The sequence below is a fragment of the Malurus melanocephalus genome, unplaced genomic scaffold, assembly GCF_030028575.1.
Source record: "Malurus melanocephalus ecotype Western Australia unplaced genomic scaffold, MMel_1.1 scaffold_83, whole genome shotgun sequence".
Taxonomy (NCBI): domain Eukaryota; kingdom Metazoa; phylum Chordata; class Aves; order Passeriformes; family Maluridae; genus Malurus; species Malurus melanocephalus.
Window position 1 is genome coordinate 1,352,658 of NW_026623315.1, and position 17,194 is coordinate 1,369,851.

Sequence of the window (17,194 nt, forward strand, 5' to 3'; positions counted from 1 at the left end):
TCCTTCTGCCATGGGCATGACTACAAATGCAATAAAAAAGCCCCAAAAAGATAAGGGCTATAATATGAAAAGTGCACTGATGTGCTGACATGCTACTACMGTTTCATAAAATCTGAGTAATTTTCTCTTTTCTCTGTGATTAGTTGAAGTGGAGGAAAATGAGCATATGTCTGATTTTGACTCTTCTCCTTTGGGTTCCTTCTCTGGTGTAGAATTTTCTGGCCAGTTTCACTCTTTTTCCCTGCTATGTGTTGCTTTCCTTTAACTGCTGTATTCCATGTGTACATGTATCAGGAGTGCTATTCTGGCTTTTCAGTGGAAACTTACAGAAAACTGAAAGTTGAAAACATTACCATGAGGGTATCGTGGGAAGGTCGGTGCCCAGATCCACTGCCTTTTACTATGTTAGAAGCAGATGTTGAGAATTGCAAGCACTATGAGTGACGAACGTTCAAGTCCTCAAAGTCCTACAGAAGGCCTCCAAACTGTGTAATACTGACAGAAGAAGCCAGAAKATTCATTGATGCTCAAATACTAGTTTAGAATTTTCTGTGGAATCAGATTTACCAAGTATTGTCAACCAAGGGAATCCTTCAGCAGTTACGTATTTTGATTTTGGGTTGGGGAATAAGAGTTCCTCCTAAATAATTACAGCCATGTCTACAAAGACAGGCGCAGACAGATTAAAGCCTCCGCTCTGAAACTGCCAAAATGGCTGGACTAAACCAGGTCTAGTCTGCAAACTGTAGCCTGTTTAGGCAGGGTTTATTAGCTCAGGCAAACTGTAGCCTGTTTAGGCAGGGTTTATTAGCTCAGGCACAGTGCTGGATTTAAGTGACTGTATGGCTTCTGGACTGGAGTTGGCTATTATCCCACCAGCTCAGAAAGTGGTCTGAGAAAGCTCACATCTGTCATGCCAAACACATGTTCTAGAAGAAGAGTGGAAAAATCCTGTTGGGACTGGTAATGTTTCAAAATACAGTATTATTAGTAACTTTTGTATGCTGGGGCTGGGTTTTTGATTTGTTTTTTTGCTAGTGTACTAAGGAAATTATTAGTAGCAGAGCTCAGTTCTTTAAGAGAGGAATTTGCCTTAAAAGACGGGTGCAAAGACRCCACTTCTGTTTTCCATGTTTACATGGTAGTGAATCACTTCAGCAGTCCCTGGGAAGCCTTCTGCAGAATGTCTTTATTTTTAYATTTTAAACTGTTGATGAAGTGGAATGTTCTGGATCAATCACACCACATGTTAACAACTGAATCACTCAACAATAAAAGCCATTCAGGGAACTTAAACAGCAGCCATTGTACTTTCCTGATTTYTCCCCCGACACCATGTTAATAATGSCATTATAGGCTGCCTACAGCAGAAAATAGTCATCGTATCTTCTACATGGCATTGTCTGAAGGAAAAGRAGGTATTTTGACATTCCACATCCATGTGTGGTAGAGCAGAGCTGTGGAGTACTTACAGATGCCATGGCTGTCRAGGGCAAGCTGTAATACGCTCTCATTTACTCTGGGGCAGAAACGAGGAAGTGGAAAGGAGACTTCAGCCAACTTTCCTCAAACCCACCAGCTGAGGAGCCAAACAGAGCTCAGGTGGAGGAGCAAGCCAGCTATTACTGCTGTAAGGCTTCGTGGGATGAAACCTGTGCAGCCTTAAAGCTGAAGCTCATATTCATTTCAATATGGAAACCACATGTACTGAAGTTTGATGTTTGTTTTTGGTTGGTCAATTAGAGATCATCCGAAAGGAAGCTCATTTTCAGGGAGGAAGGACATAAGCTCCTAGTAAACAGCTCCTGTAAGATAATTCATGTTGTGTGTGGACAATCACTAACCACCTTTGAGCATGTTGGTCTACTTTTAAAGACAGTTAATACATTGTTTGCAAAGCTCCTGGGAGATCTTTCGTTTCCCCTCTTACAGAGATTCAATCTCTATTCTTAACACACTATGTAGAGTTTCTTGGGAATCTAACCTTTTATTCTATGCTTAATGTTGCTTGTTTTTCCCACCTTCTAAATTTCCTGTTTCATTTGATTTTTTTTGTTTGTTTTTCTTTTGTTTGTTCCTTCTTTAGTATGCATGGAAGTTATCATGCAGMGCAAGATAGAAATGTAATGTTGGAAAAATATTCTCAAAAGATCTATGCCCACAAACTGAATAAGCCTATCTTGAACATAGCTGACATAGGTTTCTTTCCAACCTATTATAAAATAATGTTCAATTAAATATGTCTCACAGACTTTCTAGGTAGGTTGTTCTTGGTGCTTTCTTATGCTTAAAGATGAAAAGTTGCAGTTTTTTCTCCCCTGTTATTTTCTATCCATTTAATATTCAGCTGATGATTCTCTGTAACTCAAAGGTAGTTTTACTCTGTATTATCCATTTYTTATAAGTTTGTATTTAGTTCTTAATATCTGTATCCTGAGAATTGTGTATGCATTCTTGCTATAATTCCTACTTTGGAACTGCTTTTCAGATATGCRTAAATTCCATAAAATACACAAGAAKTAAAACTGGCAAGAAGCTGATGCTGTTTTGAAGATCCCTTAGTGGTGAAAATGAACCCCTTAAATTTATGACGCCTTAGCAATAAGACTTCCATCCTCTTTGATACACTCATATATATTTTATYGATTTATTTTGGTCTGTTTTCTCTTTGTGAATAATAGCAGTTCTGTAATGACACTGTAGGCCAATTCTCACAACAAAACAGCATTTTCTGTCTATAACAAAGCTATTACTTAAAAAATCTTGACCTTCAATCTCTCTCAAAGTTGAAGAAATCTTTCTAATAAAATTACCTCTCCGAAAATAGCATCAGATGATTCTGGATGCTTGAGAGTCCCCTACAATCTATGAACTATTTTATCCGTACTTGTTTTTGCTATCAGCACAGCCATTAAAAAGAAAAACAGACTTTTATTTGCCATCAAACCATGTATTATTCTCCATACTAAAAAGGCAGGATATAAAATTTTGAGAGTTTAAATATTGATCTGGAGGGGTTTTAGTGCTTTTAGCTGARCCTTCAGTGGTTTTTTATGTTGAAAATGCATTGAACTGTCAGCTACATAAATTAATGAATAGGTGCTGGAATCATTAAGTACAAGAATCCTCACTATCAAGGATCCCTTGGTAAAACAGGACAAAACATGGATGCAATTGATTTTTAATTTTTATTTGTTTGTTTATTTTGGAAATGGTGCTGTTGGAKTAACAGCATTGATGTGGTTTGCTGCAATACGCAATTTAGAAAGTAAAATATTAGGATCAGAAATATTAATGTAGTGAATGACTCTCCTTTCTCTTCTTTCTGTGGGAGTGGAGCTGATAATAACTGTCTATCCTTGTAAACGTTTCAGGTATCTTTCATAAAAGGCATTGTAATAAATAAATAGTGCTAATCCTTTAAGATAAAGCRTCAGTCTATAGATAGCATATGGGTAGAAACCTTGCCAAAGCTGTATATACCATTAGTTAAAAYTCTAGAAAGGTTTAAGACTACTGTRGAACTTGATATCTTTTTCATAAGGAATTTTGCTACTTTCATATTTATGATATAATACAGTGGAATCTTTTTGCAAGTAATTTTTCCCTCCAAGATAATACTCATGCCGAAATGTGCTTTTGGATATTTGCAGTAGAAACTAAGCAAACAGATAAGTAACTTTCCTTGTGGGGCTCTGTGTAACATGCATATTTTGTTTCTTTTAACTCCTTTCAGCAACCCARTGTAAACACGGCGCAGTTTATGATACCTGTGGTCCGGGATGTGTCAAAACATGTGACAACTGGAATGAAATTGGACCATGCAACAAGCCCTGTGTTGCAGGCTGCCACTGCCCAGCAAATTTAGTTCTTCACAGAGGAAGGTGCATCAAGCCAGTCCTGTGCCCACAGCGGTGACGTTCGTTCTTTTTCCGTGGACTTTAACGCGGGTGGTCACTGACCCCTTCGATGCTCACAGCCAGTGAAGGACTCCAGCTGTTTGTGTGCAGATTCTGCAAAGTACACAMCTACTCACAGAGTGTAAATATGCTCCTGTGTGTGTGTTTGTGTGTCTCTAAGGACACGCACATGGCACCTAGAAAGATATAAAAATGTATACAGTGTGTATGTGGACACACGTGTCCATACACAAGTGCCCTAAACGTAAGTACAACCCRTATATTTATATATATGTCCACACACAAATAGACATAATTTCTATATACTACAAAAGGATGAATTATAATATGTATATTTTTTGCTATAAAGTTTATGTATTATTATTTCTAGGACYCTGATCTGTAAGTCATTGTATAAATAAACCAGGTGTTTTTAATATAATATAGTGGCATGAAAAGATTGGATGACTTTGCCATTGCATAAGTCTGTTGTTTCCAAGGAAACTTTTCTAGGGCCATAGCACTGCCAGACTGGATTACTTTCAACACAGAACCTGGATTTACAGTTGTACAGGAAACACATTTCTCTGGAGATGGAGGATTTATCTAGGAATATTTCATGCGTACCTTAGAGCTGCATAGTGATTGGTGACAGTGCTTAATCAGGCAGAGAAAGCTGGGGATTGGCTTTTATGCTTTACTGAAATAACTGTGCAAAATTATTTCCAAACCTGGTTGGACAAAAGCCAGGATAGAGATATTTCTTTCTGGAACGACACCAAAGAATCAGGGGCCAGATTTTCAGAAGTGTTCGGCACCCAACAGCTCACTTTGAAAATCTGACCACTTCCCATTTCATATCCTAATGCCCCACCTCTGTTGTTGTGTTTGGCAGTAGCCGTGAATACACAATGAGGAGATTGAAGAAAATATTCATGTACATATTAGCCCCTTAAACATATTTGAAACGCCTAGGTTTGTTTCATGTCTCCCCCAAATATTATGCAGAAAGCAAGTCCCACGCTGAAGCGTTTGATTTCAGTGTTCCTTAAAATATAAAATAATTCCAGGCTTAGTAACTCATTTAATTTATCAGCATGGTTTAGAAGAAAGACAAATTCACCCCACCAGAAAACAGTAGAGAATGTCAAATGCTAATTGGAGAGCTGCAATTTATTTCCTTAGTGGTCTTTTGGTTGAGATTTATGAACATGTGGGCTCTGTGAAGTTTGCATGACTTTTGAAGTCTCCCAGGGGAGAAGCAATAATATGGGATTTCATTAGAAACTGTTAAAAAAGCCATACAACTTTCTCAGGCCTGAAGGGACAGGGAACTATTTTTCTTTACTGGAGAGCCCCTTTTAGAGCCTGATGGAGCAGTCTCTGGAGATGATAGAAATCTTTGTGCATCTGATTTAGGTTTATAATGAAGTAATATCCTCCCACACAGCTACTTCCATCATGTCTTGCATTGAAATTGCACMTTGTAATGCTTTGAACAATTTCTCTAATTCTTTTCTCTCCAGGAAGTTAAGCAGGGCCTGAGTTTACAGTAAGTGAGTGGGTAAAYACACTTGGGTTATACAACCTTTCTGTGATCCCGCCCTGGAGGAAKATGCTGAGTGAACCTGGTTAACTTAGGCACCACACTATCCAAAATGCTGTACCACCACAGTGTTAAAAAGAGATGGGCATATAATGCTAACAGTGTTCCATGGATGTTCATCCAAATCTTAAATAAACTCAGCTTGATCTTTTTATGTTCCTTTTGTGTTCGTTTTCTCGGAACAATCAAATAATTCAGTTTTACTGGCAGAGAGGGTTTTGAAGACTCATACACAAGTGCACTGGGAAGCAGAATTGYAAATATGCAGATCCCATCAGAGCAGGAAACTAGAAGAGTGTTATGTGGCTCATGTACTAATTGAAAGCCAAAGTTGAAATTTAGAACAATTGCAGTTGGCTGAAGGAGTTAAAATATAAAATGGCAGTCATTAAAATAATTTAAAGCATCGGTTACACCAAAGAACATTTCAGCYTGCGAGCTTTCAATGCTGACATACAGGGTCTAAACCATTAGAAAGAATAYTTGCCTATCTTTAGTTTAGGACAGATTTTAATTACCTGCTGCTCAGTGTTTCCAAAATAATACAGGCAATGTGAATTGCAAACTTGAACAGTGTATACTTCTKTCTTTCTCTTTTATTCCTGACTTATAAAGGTGAATGAAAGGTGAGGGGAGAGCCCTCCAGCTCTCTCAGTCCACTGATCACRTTCAAGCAATGCCTAATTGATTCTAGGTGAAGAGGTGACCCAGTCTTTCTGTAGAATGAACTCTAATTTCCGATCTTAAAATGGTTCAGTTTGAAACCTGACCCACAGGTCATCTCAAAATAAGGGCTCATTCCTTGGTTTARCTTTTTTGTGTCTGCCTAATTAAGAGTAGACCCATGCTTTTCACTTTAGTGATGYAGACTGAAGAGGAAGAGATGAAAGTGGTTTTATCTCTGAGCTGACTGATTGTGCCCTTATGGTGCTGTAGAGCTTTTTCCTCCAAACTCCACAGTTTTCAAGGCAAGAGTAAGTGCTATAATCTGTCTGCTCAGTTCACATGTACCATCTAAGATAAGGGAGTTCTGCTTTTCTAGAAATTGCCCCCAAACTTGGYAGTTATATGTCTATATCTGTGCCTAACTGAACTACTGAGACCAGAGCAGGCTCAGGTGGGCCAGTTGCACTCCACTCTTCTCTTTGCCTCTCCTTCAAGACAATTCAAAAGTTGAAAGTCTAGCTCRATACCATCAATAACATCATTAACGCTGGCCTCTCACAGAGTYTGAGTTGCAGCTCATCTTCATCCTACTGTCTTTGCTCATGGAATATTGCCCCTAGTATGCTGGAGCTGGAAGTTTCCTGTATATCAGTGGGGATTTATTTTTGATGAAATTCACTGGTAATCCAATTTTAATATACTAAATGTGTYTAATATGCAAAAATGTTTTTGATAATAACGTAACAATGATAATTCACATGGCATATGGTGTATTCACCATGCAAAACTGATGGTTGTGTAAATTTTGATCTTGATAATGCTTGTGTCAATCTATGCATTAACTTTGGGCCAGTTTGTAAGGTGAAATATATTGGAAAGAACAAATGTTCCAATCAAAGAATGATCCAAAAGGGAAGTCTGAGAAACACCTCTGTAATCCAATGGACAGAGTCAAGTAGAGACCTGGATCAATAGTTTCACCATTAACCTGCTGTGTGTTCCCTGGCAAGTCATTTAGTAATCTGAACATCACTGGGGAAAAAAGGCTCTGGATTCATGCATATTTTTAAAGTTTATAGATGGAAAATGTTCTAAAAGGCCACATGYCACCAGGATAATGTCAGCTGATATTCCACCAATCTACTCAGGTCTGCTTTGCATCATGTTGTCCCATCTCTCCCATATCATCATCACTTGAAAATCAGCTTTTRGTTGGCATATGTGGAGGTCAAATGTGTTTACTTCCTCCTCATGTACTTTCACTTGTGTCTATTTTTGTCATGTATATTTGAGTTTTATAAACCATGGAGACAAGCCATAGCCAAACAGAACAATTTCAGTTATAGCCCAAGACTCCCACATTTCCAAGAACACTTTTCTCCTGTAAAGTTGGTTGCACTTGGACCAAAAAAAAAAGAAAAAGAAAAAGAAAATATTCTTAATGTCTGACCCAAATGCAAACCCATCCTTGCATCCCATAAGTTGTTTCCAGCAGATAACCTAAAAGAAGTCAGTTCTTATATTTTCTGCTTTGTTTTGAACAGAGGATTCAAATACAGTTTGACACTGCCTGGCTTCTCMCTGACAGAACCTGACAGCTGCAATAGCTGGTCTGATCTTGAACAACTGTGTAGGGATATGGCAGTTTGCTTTTTTTGCCTTCATCAAAAGTGGACAAGGTGATACCAGAACTAACAAATATGAGAATAACAACCCATGCATTTTCAGCTGGACAGACTGGAAAGAGAGTCAATCAGCAGCATTTAGCTCTGAAGTGATGAGATTTTCAACTGTTTCGGGAACAGCCACAACTAAAGGGGTATTACRCCAAGGTCTCAGTATTTGACAGACAGCAACTTTATGTTACATAACACTGATCAAATGCTTGTTCTTYTAACAATGATTTTACCATTTTTAGAAAGCCCTGTGGCRAGAGATTTGTTCCTGCTCCCTTACAGAACCATTTCTAGTCTACAAYTGCMAATTTTCARGACACAGGCCTTAATGTGCTRCCATAGCASTATTCCTTCTYKCTACATTGAAAGTTGTTGCACAGATCAATATTTCTATCCAAAGTAACTCTGATACCTGAGCACCAGAATTTTGAACAACAACAAAAGGTTCTCCATCTGTGAACACAAGGTAGCTCTTGATCTCTCACATGTCTATGGCAAAAAAAMCCCACCCCACCAACCACTCAAAACCCCAATCCAGTGGCAGTGGAATCACCTCTTGAGACCTGATTGGAACAGGTATGTTGTTAGGTATAGAAATCCATAATTAAACTAGGCTTATGGCAGTCTATTTTACTTTTCTCACAATTGTTACAACACCTTTGAGGAAGTCACCAAAGTTAAGGAAAGGGATTTTGTTTMTGGGKTTGAGATGAGAARTTAACTTCTCATGCTTCCACTAGCACTACAAACCTGCCTTGATTTCTGTATGTATCAGTGAACGCACGTTACCCCAACTGTCAGAACAAAAGCTACAAATGTGCTTTTATAACTAGCCTTGTTCCTGGCTTTGAGATAAAATTGCAAGTTCTCCTTACTGCTGAGAGAAAAAAAGTCATTTGTTTGATAACACCTGTTTTACCAGGCAGTACCATTACGCAGCATCAAGCACCAAGGAACTTCAAATGTTGTTAAATATGACATGTAGCATTTACCATTTGCMTGACATTACCCTTTTCATGGCAAGTTGAGTCGATGCCAGCCCTGCACACGGGAGGAAGTTGGGTCTAATGGGGTGTATATGTGTGGTGGGAGAGCAGTGGCATTATATAATTATCATTATCATTGATAGCACTTTCTATTTCCCTAAGTGATGCTTTTACCTGTGCATCGATATAGATTGGTTTTGCACATGAAAGTGAATTGATGGGAATGTAGGAAATTCCTACCCAGACAGACCCATCTTTTTATTTTTTTTTTCTTATCCAGTGGTGAAGAAATGCTTCAAAGCACACTTCAAAGAGCGTTTGTAAGCCTCATAATGGACAGCTTTGCAACAACCTGCTCATAGCAGCAATTTAGCTTTATACTCTGGCAGTAAGTGGTTGGTACTTTAATGACCCAATCGTTCAAAGCACTTAACTGTGCTCAAACTTTGAATAACCTCCTTTGCTTCAGTGGGGCAACATGCATGCTGACTTCTAACCACATACCTAAATGGTTTGCTGGGCCAGGGCCAGAGAGTTCGGCATCTGGCAGGATCAAATATTAAACCTTGTGATATTTTGTGTTTCTTCATGTTTTCCATGCATAGATCTATTTTATGATCATACAGCTATCTACTGCTAGAAAATCATACAAGTTAAGACTTTTTGAAGCCTTTTGTTTTGAGGCTTTAGAAGACTGGAGAATTTTTTTCTATTGATTTCCTGTGTAAATGTAATAAATTTTTTACATCACATTGCAATTGCAATTCTGTACTCTATTTTATTTGCTGTTATTGTTAAAACAAAGGGACATAGTTGACTTGATTTTTTTTTTCTTTTGCACTGGTAAAAGTAGGGAACAATTTCCGTCAATTAACTGTTTCTCGATATACTGGTTTTAAACTGGGCTGAGTTMATACTGACACTATCCTGACTTGATAGTTGTGGAAGTAATCCACARTCCTGGTGTGGCTGTCCTCAGTTATTACACTTTTAATTGCTTTTATCTGTAGTTCATTACAAAACTCTAGTAACTCTATGTTAGAATAAAGCACCTGCAGCCCAAATCAGTTAAATAATTTGCTACAAGAGTAGCAGTTTATAAATGAAGGGGGAAAATAATTAGTTTTCTTATTTTCACAATAATTTTTATAAATGGTATTAATATGGAAAAGGAAATTGTGACTATAGAAACAGATGAAGAAAAGGGAACTAAGAAAATAATTTTTTTAATAGTTAGTGGAGGCATTCAGCTTTTTAACAAGGATCACTGAATAGCTTTCAGAACACGTAGAAGAAACTTGATTGGGCTATAACAGAATATGAATCAAAACTCAGAAGTGGATTATGCTGATGCAGTTCCACAGTTAAAATTTCACTGTGTCTTGGCTGGAGCAAGATAAATTAATAGAGTTTGGAGGAAATAATTTGTCCCATCTTAGGCATCTGAATGCTTGTTTGCTAGTTTGGGGTGTAAATACGCAGGTGTTTGAACCCCACCATGTTGGATATAYAGCCCTGACTTTCTTCTTTTTGGTGTGCATCAAGAATAAATTTTGAGGAGCCCATAGAATAGTATCTATGTCAAAAGACATGCTTGGGGCTTTTTATTTGTTCATCACAATTAACCATTACTCTGCAAATCATCAAGGGGTAGAGAAGCTGCAGGGAATTGCAGTGTGTATCACATATATTAGATGTTTGAAGCCATTGAGGTATAGGTGGGTTMCATGAAATGTTTCATATGCAATTTGTGGAGAATGCTCTGTAGTGTCAAGAACATCACAACAGAATGTTTACATTTTAATGTTTACAATCGCTTCACTTACTCATCCTAAATTTTTAACAGATTTCACCTGAGATGCATTAATGTAAAAATGAAATTTAATTAAAATTTTACTAAATATCTCTCTTCATCATATCTCAGTTTATACCTTTGTTGCATTTAAATTTATAATGTAGTTTAATATCTCTTACAAAACTGCAAACTGTGCAGTAACCTTGCTATAACCTTGTCTTTGAGTGTCCATACAGTTTTTGTAAGAATATTGTACTAATACAATTTTGTAAAARTAAGATTGTGATGAGTATGTTTGTAAAGACATTATTTATTCCCCTATAAACTGGATATTTATTATCTTTATGCACATAAATATTGATGCCTTATTATTTCATAGCTGTCAATGAAACCTGTCGTTATGATTTGCAAGGTCTGACTCAGAAAAGTGATGTCTCCCACACAATGGTTGATACTGTGTTCTCCTAAGAATTTAAATACTGTTATTTCTTCGGATGGGAGAAGGGAGCCATGCAAACCCTTTTCCTTTACTTTTACCTGTGATTAGGGASCTGGAATTTTGGGACCCTTTGTTCAGCTGAGGACCCATTTATGTGGTATGCTTGGCCGAGTTACTTCACTGCTATTTGCCTTAATTTTCTCCTAGTGAAACAGAAATGATGATGCTTTACAAAAATCACAGAAACTTTAGGAACAATGAATTTCTTAGAAATCCACTGGTCTGTGTTTGGGCAAGGCTCCTGCTGATGTCCATTGGGCTCCAGATGAGTTCTTACAATTGCCAAGTATTTTTACCTTTTTTTTCTTTGCCAAGAGCAGCCTGATCTGCTTTTGAAAGTGTAAATAGGTCATGAACCCAAACAGCCAGGACTGACAGCAAGCCTTGCTCCACCCCGAGGAAGAAGACCTTCCTTGATGGGTTTCTTCCTCCTGGAAGGAAGAGGTGAGAGGATGAGGAGAGCACAGAAGGTAAGAAATTTGACACTTTCCTTGAAATTTCTAGGTCTACTGGTGCTGCATCCTGTGTAGCTGTGGGACTCCTTGCTTGGTCYGTAATAACTAAATTCACATGAAGCCCTCAGTGAGAGGCTCCTTCAATCCTCCTGGGGGCCTTMAATTCAAACTGCTTCTTTGAAAAGACTGGGAAGCTTCATTAAAACTCAAGTTGCCAGGCTTAGCTGTTTTCAGACATTGGTTATAAAGCATATTTGTTATCGTGAGACACTGAATGTTCATTCTGAGGTGTGCAGGGTCATCCCTTCAGACTCTGTTCCACTACTGAGGTGTGAGGGCCATGCAGAGATTGCAAGGGCTGTATTTCAAAGGCTGGGTGATCAGTGTGCGCATGCTGCTCACGCCTGGTGACCACTTATATGGTCACACATAACTTTTATCCCAGAATAACCACTCACTGGTCACAGTTAGGACATTTTATTTTTCCCACCAGTTTTGAATGCAGCCTCTTCACCAAGAAAGCTGCATTATTAATTCTCCTTCAGAACAGTGTGCTTTTACAGATTTTACCTCCAGCTCTCTCTCACCAGGCTTCACTTGGCTCTTGGTGAGAACAAACATATGAACAATCAGCATTTTGTCTCTGCCCAATGTAAGAGCTTTATAGACTGAYCTTTTGCAGAGCACTTGCACTGTTTGTGGAGGCAAAGTATAGGTGCCATGGGCATCTCTAACAGAGCGCTCGGTGGGCTCCTCTCCTTTTGCTGTCTTGATCATTTGGGCAGCCTCTGCATTGCACATCACAGCAGTGATCCTTTCCTCCCTCCTGTGTGACCTTTTCTGAGCTGAACAGCTTGTGACACTCTTTTTTTCTTCATAAAAATGCTCAAAGGAAAAAAATCTTATTGAAGAAAAATATGAAAGAAGGACTTTGCATGGAGAATGAGAAAAAGTCGTGTCTGTTTTTCATTTAAACCATCTCTAGATTTCTTYACTTGCTTCAGGCTSTTYGCYTAATACAGGCTAATAATTGGAGTACTTTTCTCCATCATTTACAGTTCATCATCAATAGAATTTTAATGTTCAAGAGTATTGGTAATAATTGTTTTTCTAATTARACCATACTGAAAAGTTAATAATCCTCATTTAGTCTTCTTAACTGGTGCATAATTTCTGTTTTTATGATTGTGTCCTGTGGTTAGCACATGTTAAATTTGCCCTGAAAAGACAATGCTTTGTCTTCAGTTGTATTCATCCTGTTTTATTTAGTACATCTGGAAATCAGGCTCAACATTGCTGTTATTTCCCRTCTCCTTCCAGTGTTCTGTTATAGGACATAGTGTTTTGTAATGCAGTTTCTCCCCCAAGTGTCTGTCCTGGTCTGTGGTGTATATGTAACTTTACATAGATAGATAATGCATTTCTTGGACTATATAAATATAGTTTTGACATTTCAGAGCTGAAGTAATTTATTAGGTCGCTAACAGAATTTAAACAATTTAAATTTGTTTGAAAGTTGGAAGGAGGGTAGCAATTTTTGGTTGCTATTTTCTGGATGTACAGCAGATGGTGCTTAACAAATATGCTTTACAACCAATGTCTGAAAACAGCTAAGCCTGGCAACTTGAATTTTAATGAWGCTTCCCAGTCTTTYCWAAGAAGCAGTTTGGAAGGCCCCCAGGAGGGTTTACTTACATCAATGTACACAAARTGCACAATGTTCGATTGATGGGAATACAACAACAGATCTTCAAAAAGTGTCTCTTGTGTGCTATAAGGAACTATACATTTGGAAAGGAGTTAGGCATSAGCAGGATTATTTCACTCTTCATTGTTGCCCTTTTCCTCCAGGCTTATCGTAATGGGAAGGTTCCAAGCCCTCCAGTACCGCTTCCCTCATGGGCAAAAGAATGTGAAGGAAATCGTGTGATGAGACCTGGTCTGATGTCCCCAAACTCTCATTCGCWCACCTGTCAATGAGAGAAGTTACTTTTTCTTCTGTCGCCAAAAGATGAACCTTTTTTGTGGTTCTGGCTCACCCTTCCCAGCGTGGGTGGGACCTGCCTCAGGACTAAGCAAGAACTTGCGTCAGTGTTTCCCCTCTTGGTGTCTCATTAGCAAGAGAAGGAAAGAGCTGCAACTCTGAGGTGCTATTTACATTCTGCAGTGTCAAAACTTCAAGATTTATCTCTAATAAGGCAGCTGTCATTGTAAAGAAGCACAAGTTACCATGAGCCAAGGGAAAAATATGAAGGGGGACAATGAGTCAAAAAGCTGAGGTGAATTCACTGATATGCTTAGTAAAGTTTTAACTAATCTTCATTATTTTTAGGCCTGTTTTGTTTTTTCCAAAAGCATTATTGTTTTTTTAATGTGCATTTTTTAAATTGCTGATTAAAGGGCTCATGATGAACGTCTCAGAAAAGGAAATTCCTCCTGCACAAACATTGATAAAGTATGACTAAAAGAATACAAACACTTACACCAGCCTTTAGCAGTGGTGTGTCAACCCCAACCTCGTTGGATATCTTGCGAAGCCTGAAGAATACTTGGCTGCAGACTGTGGGTTGTAGTGACAGCCAGCCAGCTATGCAAAACCCATTGGGAAGACATTTCATGCTCACATAATTGGCCTAAAATCTCTGGAGTTACTCTGCTCAGAYGCCCTGCTTGCTGGCTAAATAGGCAGCCATGCCACACTGCTGCCCCAATTTCTCTTGAGTCAAAACTTGATTCCCTACAAAACTGAGACAGTCCCTAGGAAAACAATGGATTTATGGGCAGCTGTGGGGGATACAGTCCTTATCCTTGCCTGCAGCAGTTTTAAAGGCAAGCCGGCCTTTAAGTCAAGTTAATGCAGCTGGAGGCCCAGTGCTGGTGCTAAGACTCTTTTAAGGGCTTAAGCACATGAGTTGGGTGCTTTTCCAACACATCTGCATAGGGATGCACGTGATGACCTGCCAGTTGGACTTGGATGTACAAGCCTCACATCTGTAGTAGATTTACTAGGATTCAAAACTAGAGTGATTTCAAATACAGACCTGATCAGATTAACTTTGCAAAATACGTGGTGCCATGAGACGTTATGAATCATACCTACTAGTCCATACGGGGAAGAATAAACATCAGCTTTGCTGTTTAAACCACGCCAGAATCAAGGCTTTAGCACAAAGGTGAGTGGTCCATTATGACTCAGAGCCCCTGAGACCTGAGTGGAAAAGCTGTCATCAATTCAGCAAAGAGGCTGAAGATCCACCAGGACCTTACATGTGCAAGCCTTGTGAAGGGGCCCTTGTTCCTTGCTCTGGAGATCAGGAGGGAATGGGAACGCATCTCTCTGGCATATGACAGCACGATTGTTTATGGGCAATGGGAAATGATGTGAGTTTATCTGAGGTGTTGCCAAGCAGAAATGGCCCAATTCTCTCTGAAATCTTTATAATACCAGGCAATTAAAGGAGCCTCTGTTTCCTGATCCTAAGAACATYTTGAGGAGTGAGCAATTACAGCCAAGATTGCTGGGAGCCTGTGTGCAACTGAGTGTCTGTTTAAGCACCATCTGCAGCTGTTGGCCCACCTTCTCCTTTTGTTTAGAYTTCTATTCTCCACAGGCTGCTGTGAGCAGATCACAGTGCTGCTGAGGCAATAATCAATAGTGCTCTCACTTTAACTCTCTTGCCGCTGAGAAAGCCAAGTCTAATATTGAAGTTTCTGAAAGCAAACTTGGGCAGCAGACTGTATTGTTTAAGTTGCTAGTTCATTACAATTATAAGGCTATAAGGAAAAGATTAATTGATATATTAATCTGTCACAAATTTACAGCATCTACTCTCCTTTCATCAGTCACATTTTGTACAGTTCTGGGTAAATGCCAAARCAGACTGTAAAAGAAATCTTTTATAGGTTTCAGTGAGAAACTATGATTTACCCCGTCCTGAAAAGGGTGCGCTCTCAGGCATGGAGTCAGGTCAGCCCTACATGTGTGCTGCATGTGTACATTGAGTTGGGAAGGGGGAAGGCAGGATGCAGGGTCTCTATGACTGTATCATGCCATGTAGGATGCATTGTCCATTTTAATGGTGAGGGCAGTTTCCCCTTTCCTCCTCAAATCTGAATATTCCCTTTTGGTACCGGCAATTGCAATGTTTCCCTGCTGTGAGTACTCGAGCCAAAATCCTCCTGGCTACTTCTGTCCTTCCCACAGTCAGTAAAGCCTTAATGAGAGCTGAACWGAAATGTGGATTTAGCTCTCCACAAACCTCCTTCAAGGGATGGCTAATACTAAAATAACATTAGAAAAACCACYAAGCAAATCCCTGAAGGAGCTAAAAGGAACAAATTTTACTGYTGYATCTACTAKTAYCTGATCAGAACKTGTAYTCTARAATTTMATATTTWGGAAATTTCAAAGCTGCCATCCATSTAAAGGGAGGTGTATTCAGCACACCATTTCCAGTGGGAAAAAATAAAGAAAAATTGAAAATGAAACCAAGCCAGTTTGCAAAATCACTTCTAGTCTAAAACTTAGACATCCCCTTAGCCAGGGAAGAGTATATTCAGACACTGCGCTTGGCTGCAGGTGAAATTTAGAAGGTATAAAAGGTGTCCTGTTCTTCAGAAGGTTAGCTGCTATAATGCTTGCCTAAATGTAGCTAGATTTCACAAGTTTGCCCTGTTTTCTCAAAAGTGGAAAGGGTAATGTGGAGTTGGGTGTAATAAGGATGTTCTCAAGAGCAGAAGGTATTGTGCCATATAATTTAAAGACTAAAGAGCTACTGCTTCTTGTCTTTGGGTTCCACTCTACCACTGTGAACTGCACCAAGCAAACTGAAAAAGTGACTTATAACAGTGAAGGTAAGTGTAAACTCTGAAAGACTTGGAGTCATATGATAGAAATAAAAACTTGGGGTGTCCTGTAAGGCTGTAGCCATTCAATATACATCCAAGTTCAGCTCTCACTGGCACTAACAGGTATGCCATGTACTTTTTATTCAGAGAAAAGAGAAAGGCAATTACACATCTTTGTTGAATTTCACTTGGATCAACAGAAATCCCTGTCCCAAGGCACAGAGTGGAATGGTTAAGGTCTGAGCAGGAACTCTGCTGYGGGTCCTTTCAAACTGGCAGTGAGAAAAGGGACTGGGGCACTGGTTTCATTGTGGTTGTGTGTGACAGGAATCCAAAAGTGAGTGAACAACAAGCGAAGGCAATGTGAGAGCAAGACTGAGGAGAAAAGCTCAACTGAATTGTGTTTAAAATAACTGCTTCCTGCGTTACACAGGACCACAGAATCGAAAACAGCGACTCCCTGCTCCAGCCAGGAAAATACATCCTACATGAGCAATTTCTAAGAAGATTCCTGTTGTGGCTAACTGCTTATGGRGCAGTGCTTACAAGAGCAGGTGCTTAGACTGGATGTTCAGTAGCCTAAGTTCACATCATGTGTTTCTTRCACAGCTCCAGTGAAATACTGGAAATTCCTTCAGCTCCTTTCGTTAGTAACCAACAAACCATGTAGGGCCTCGTCTAATCTCATAAATGCACCTGACCTGTCAAAACAATGACCTTCTCCATGCAAGGGGTGCGTTATGATCAGGAATCAATAGAAGAAC

General features: G+C 39.1%; 1 protein-coding gene across 1 annotated transcript in view; it reads left to right on the top strand.

Annotated features, from left to right (window-relative positions):
- The window catches only part of BMPER (BMP binding endothelial regulator), a 149,552-nt gene extending 143,895 nt beyond the window's left edge, over positions 1–5,657 (top strand). Inside the window, exon 15 of the mRNA XM_057367722.1 lies at positions 3,737–5,657. Within this exon, the coding sequence (XP_057223705.1) occupies positions 3,737–3,918 (182 nt within the window). The 3' untranslated portion in view covers positions 3,919–5,657. The remainder of the gene's footprint in view (positions 1–3,736) is intronic.
- Positions 5,658–17,194: the final 11,537 nt, after the last annotated feature.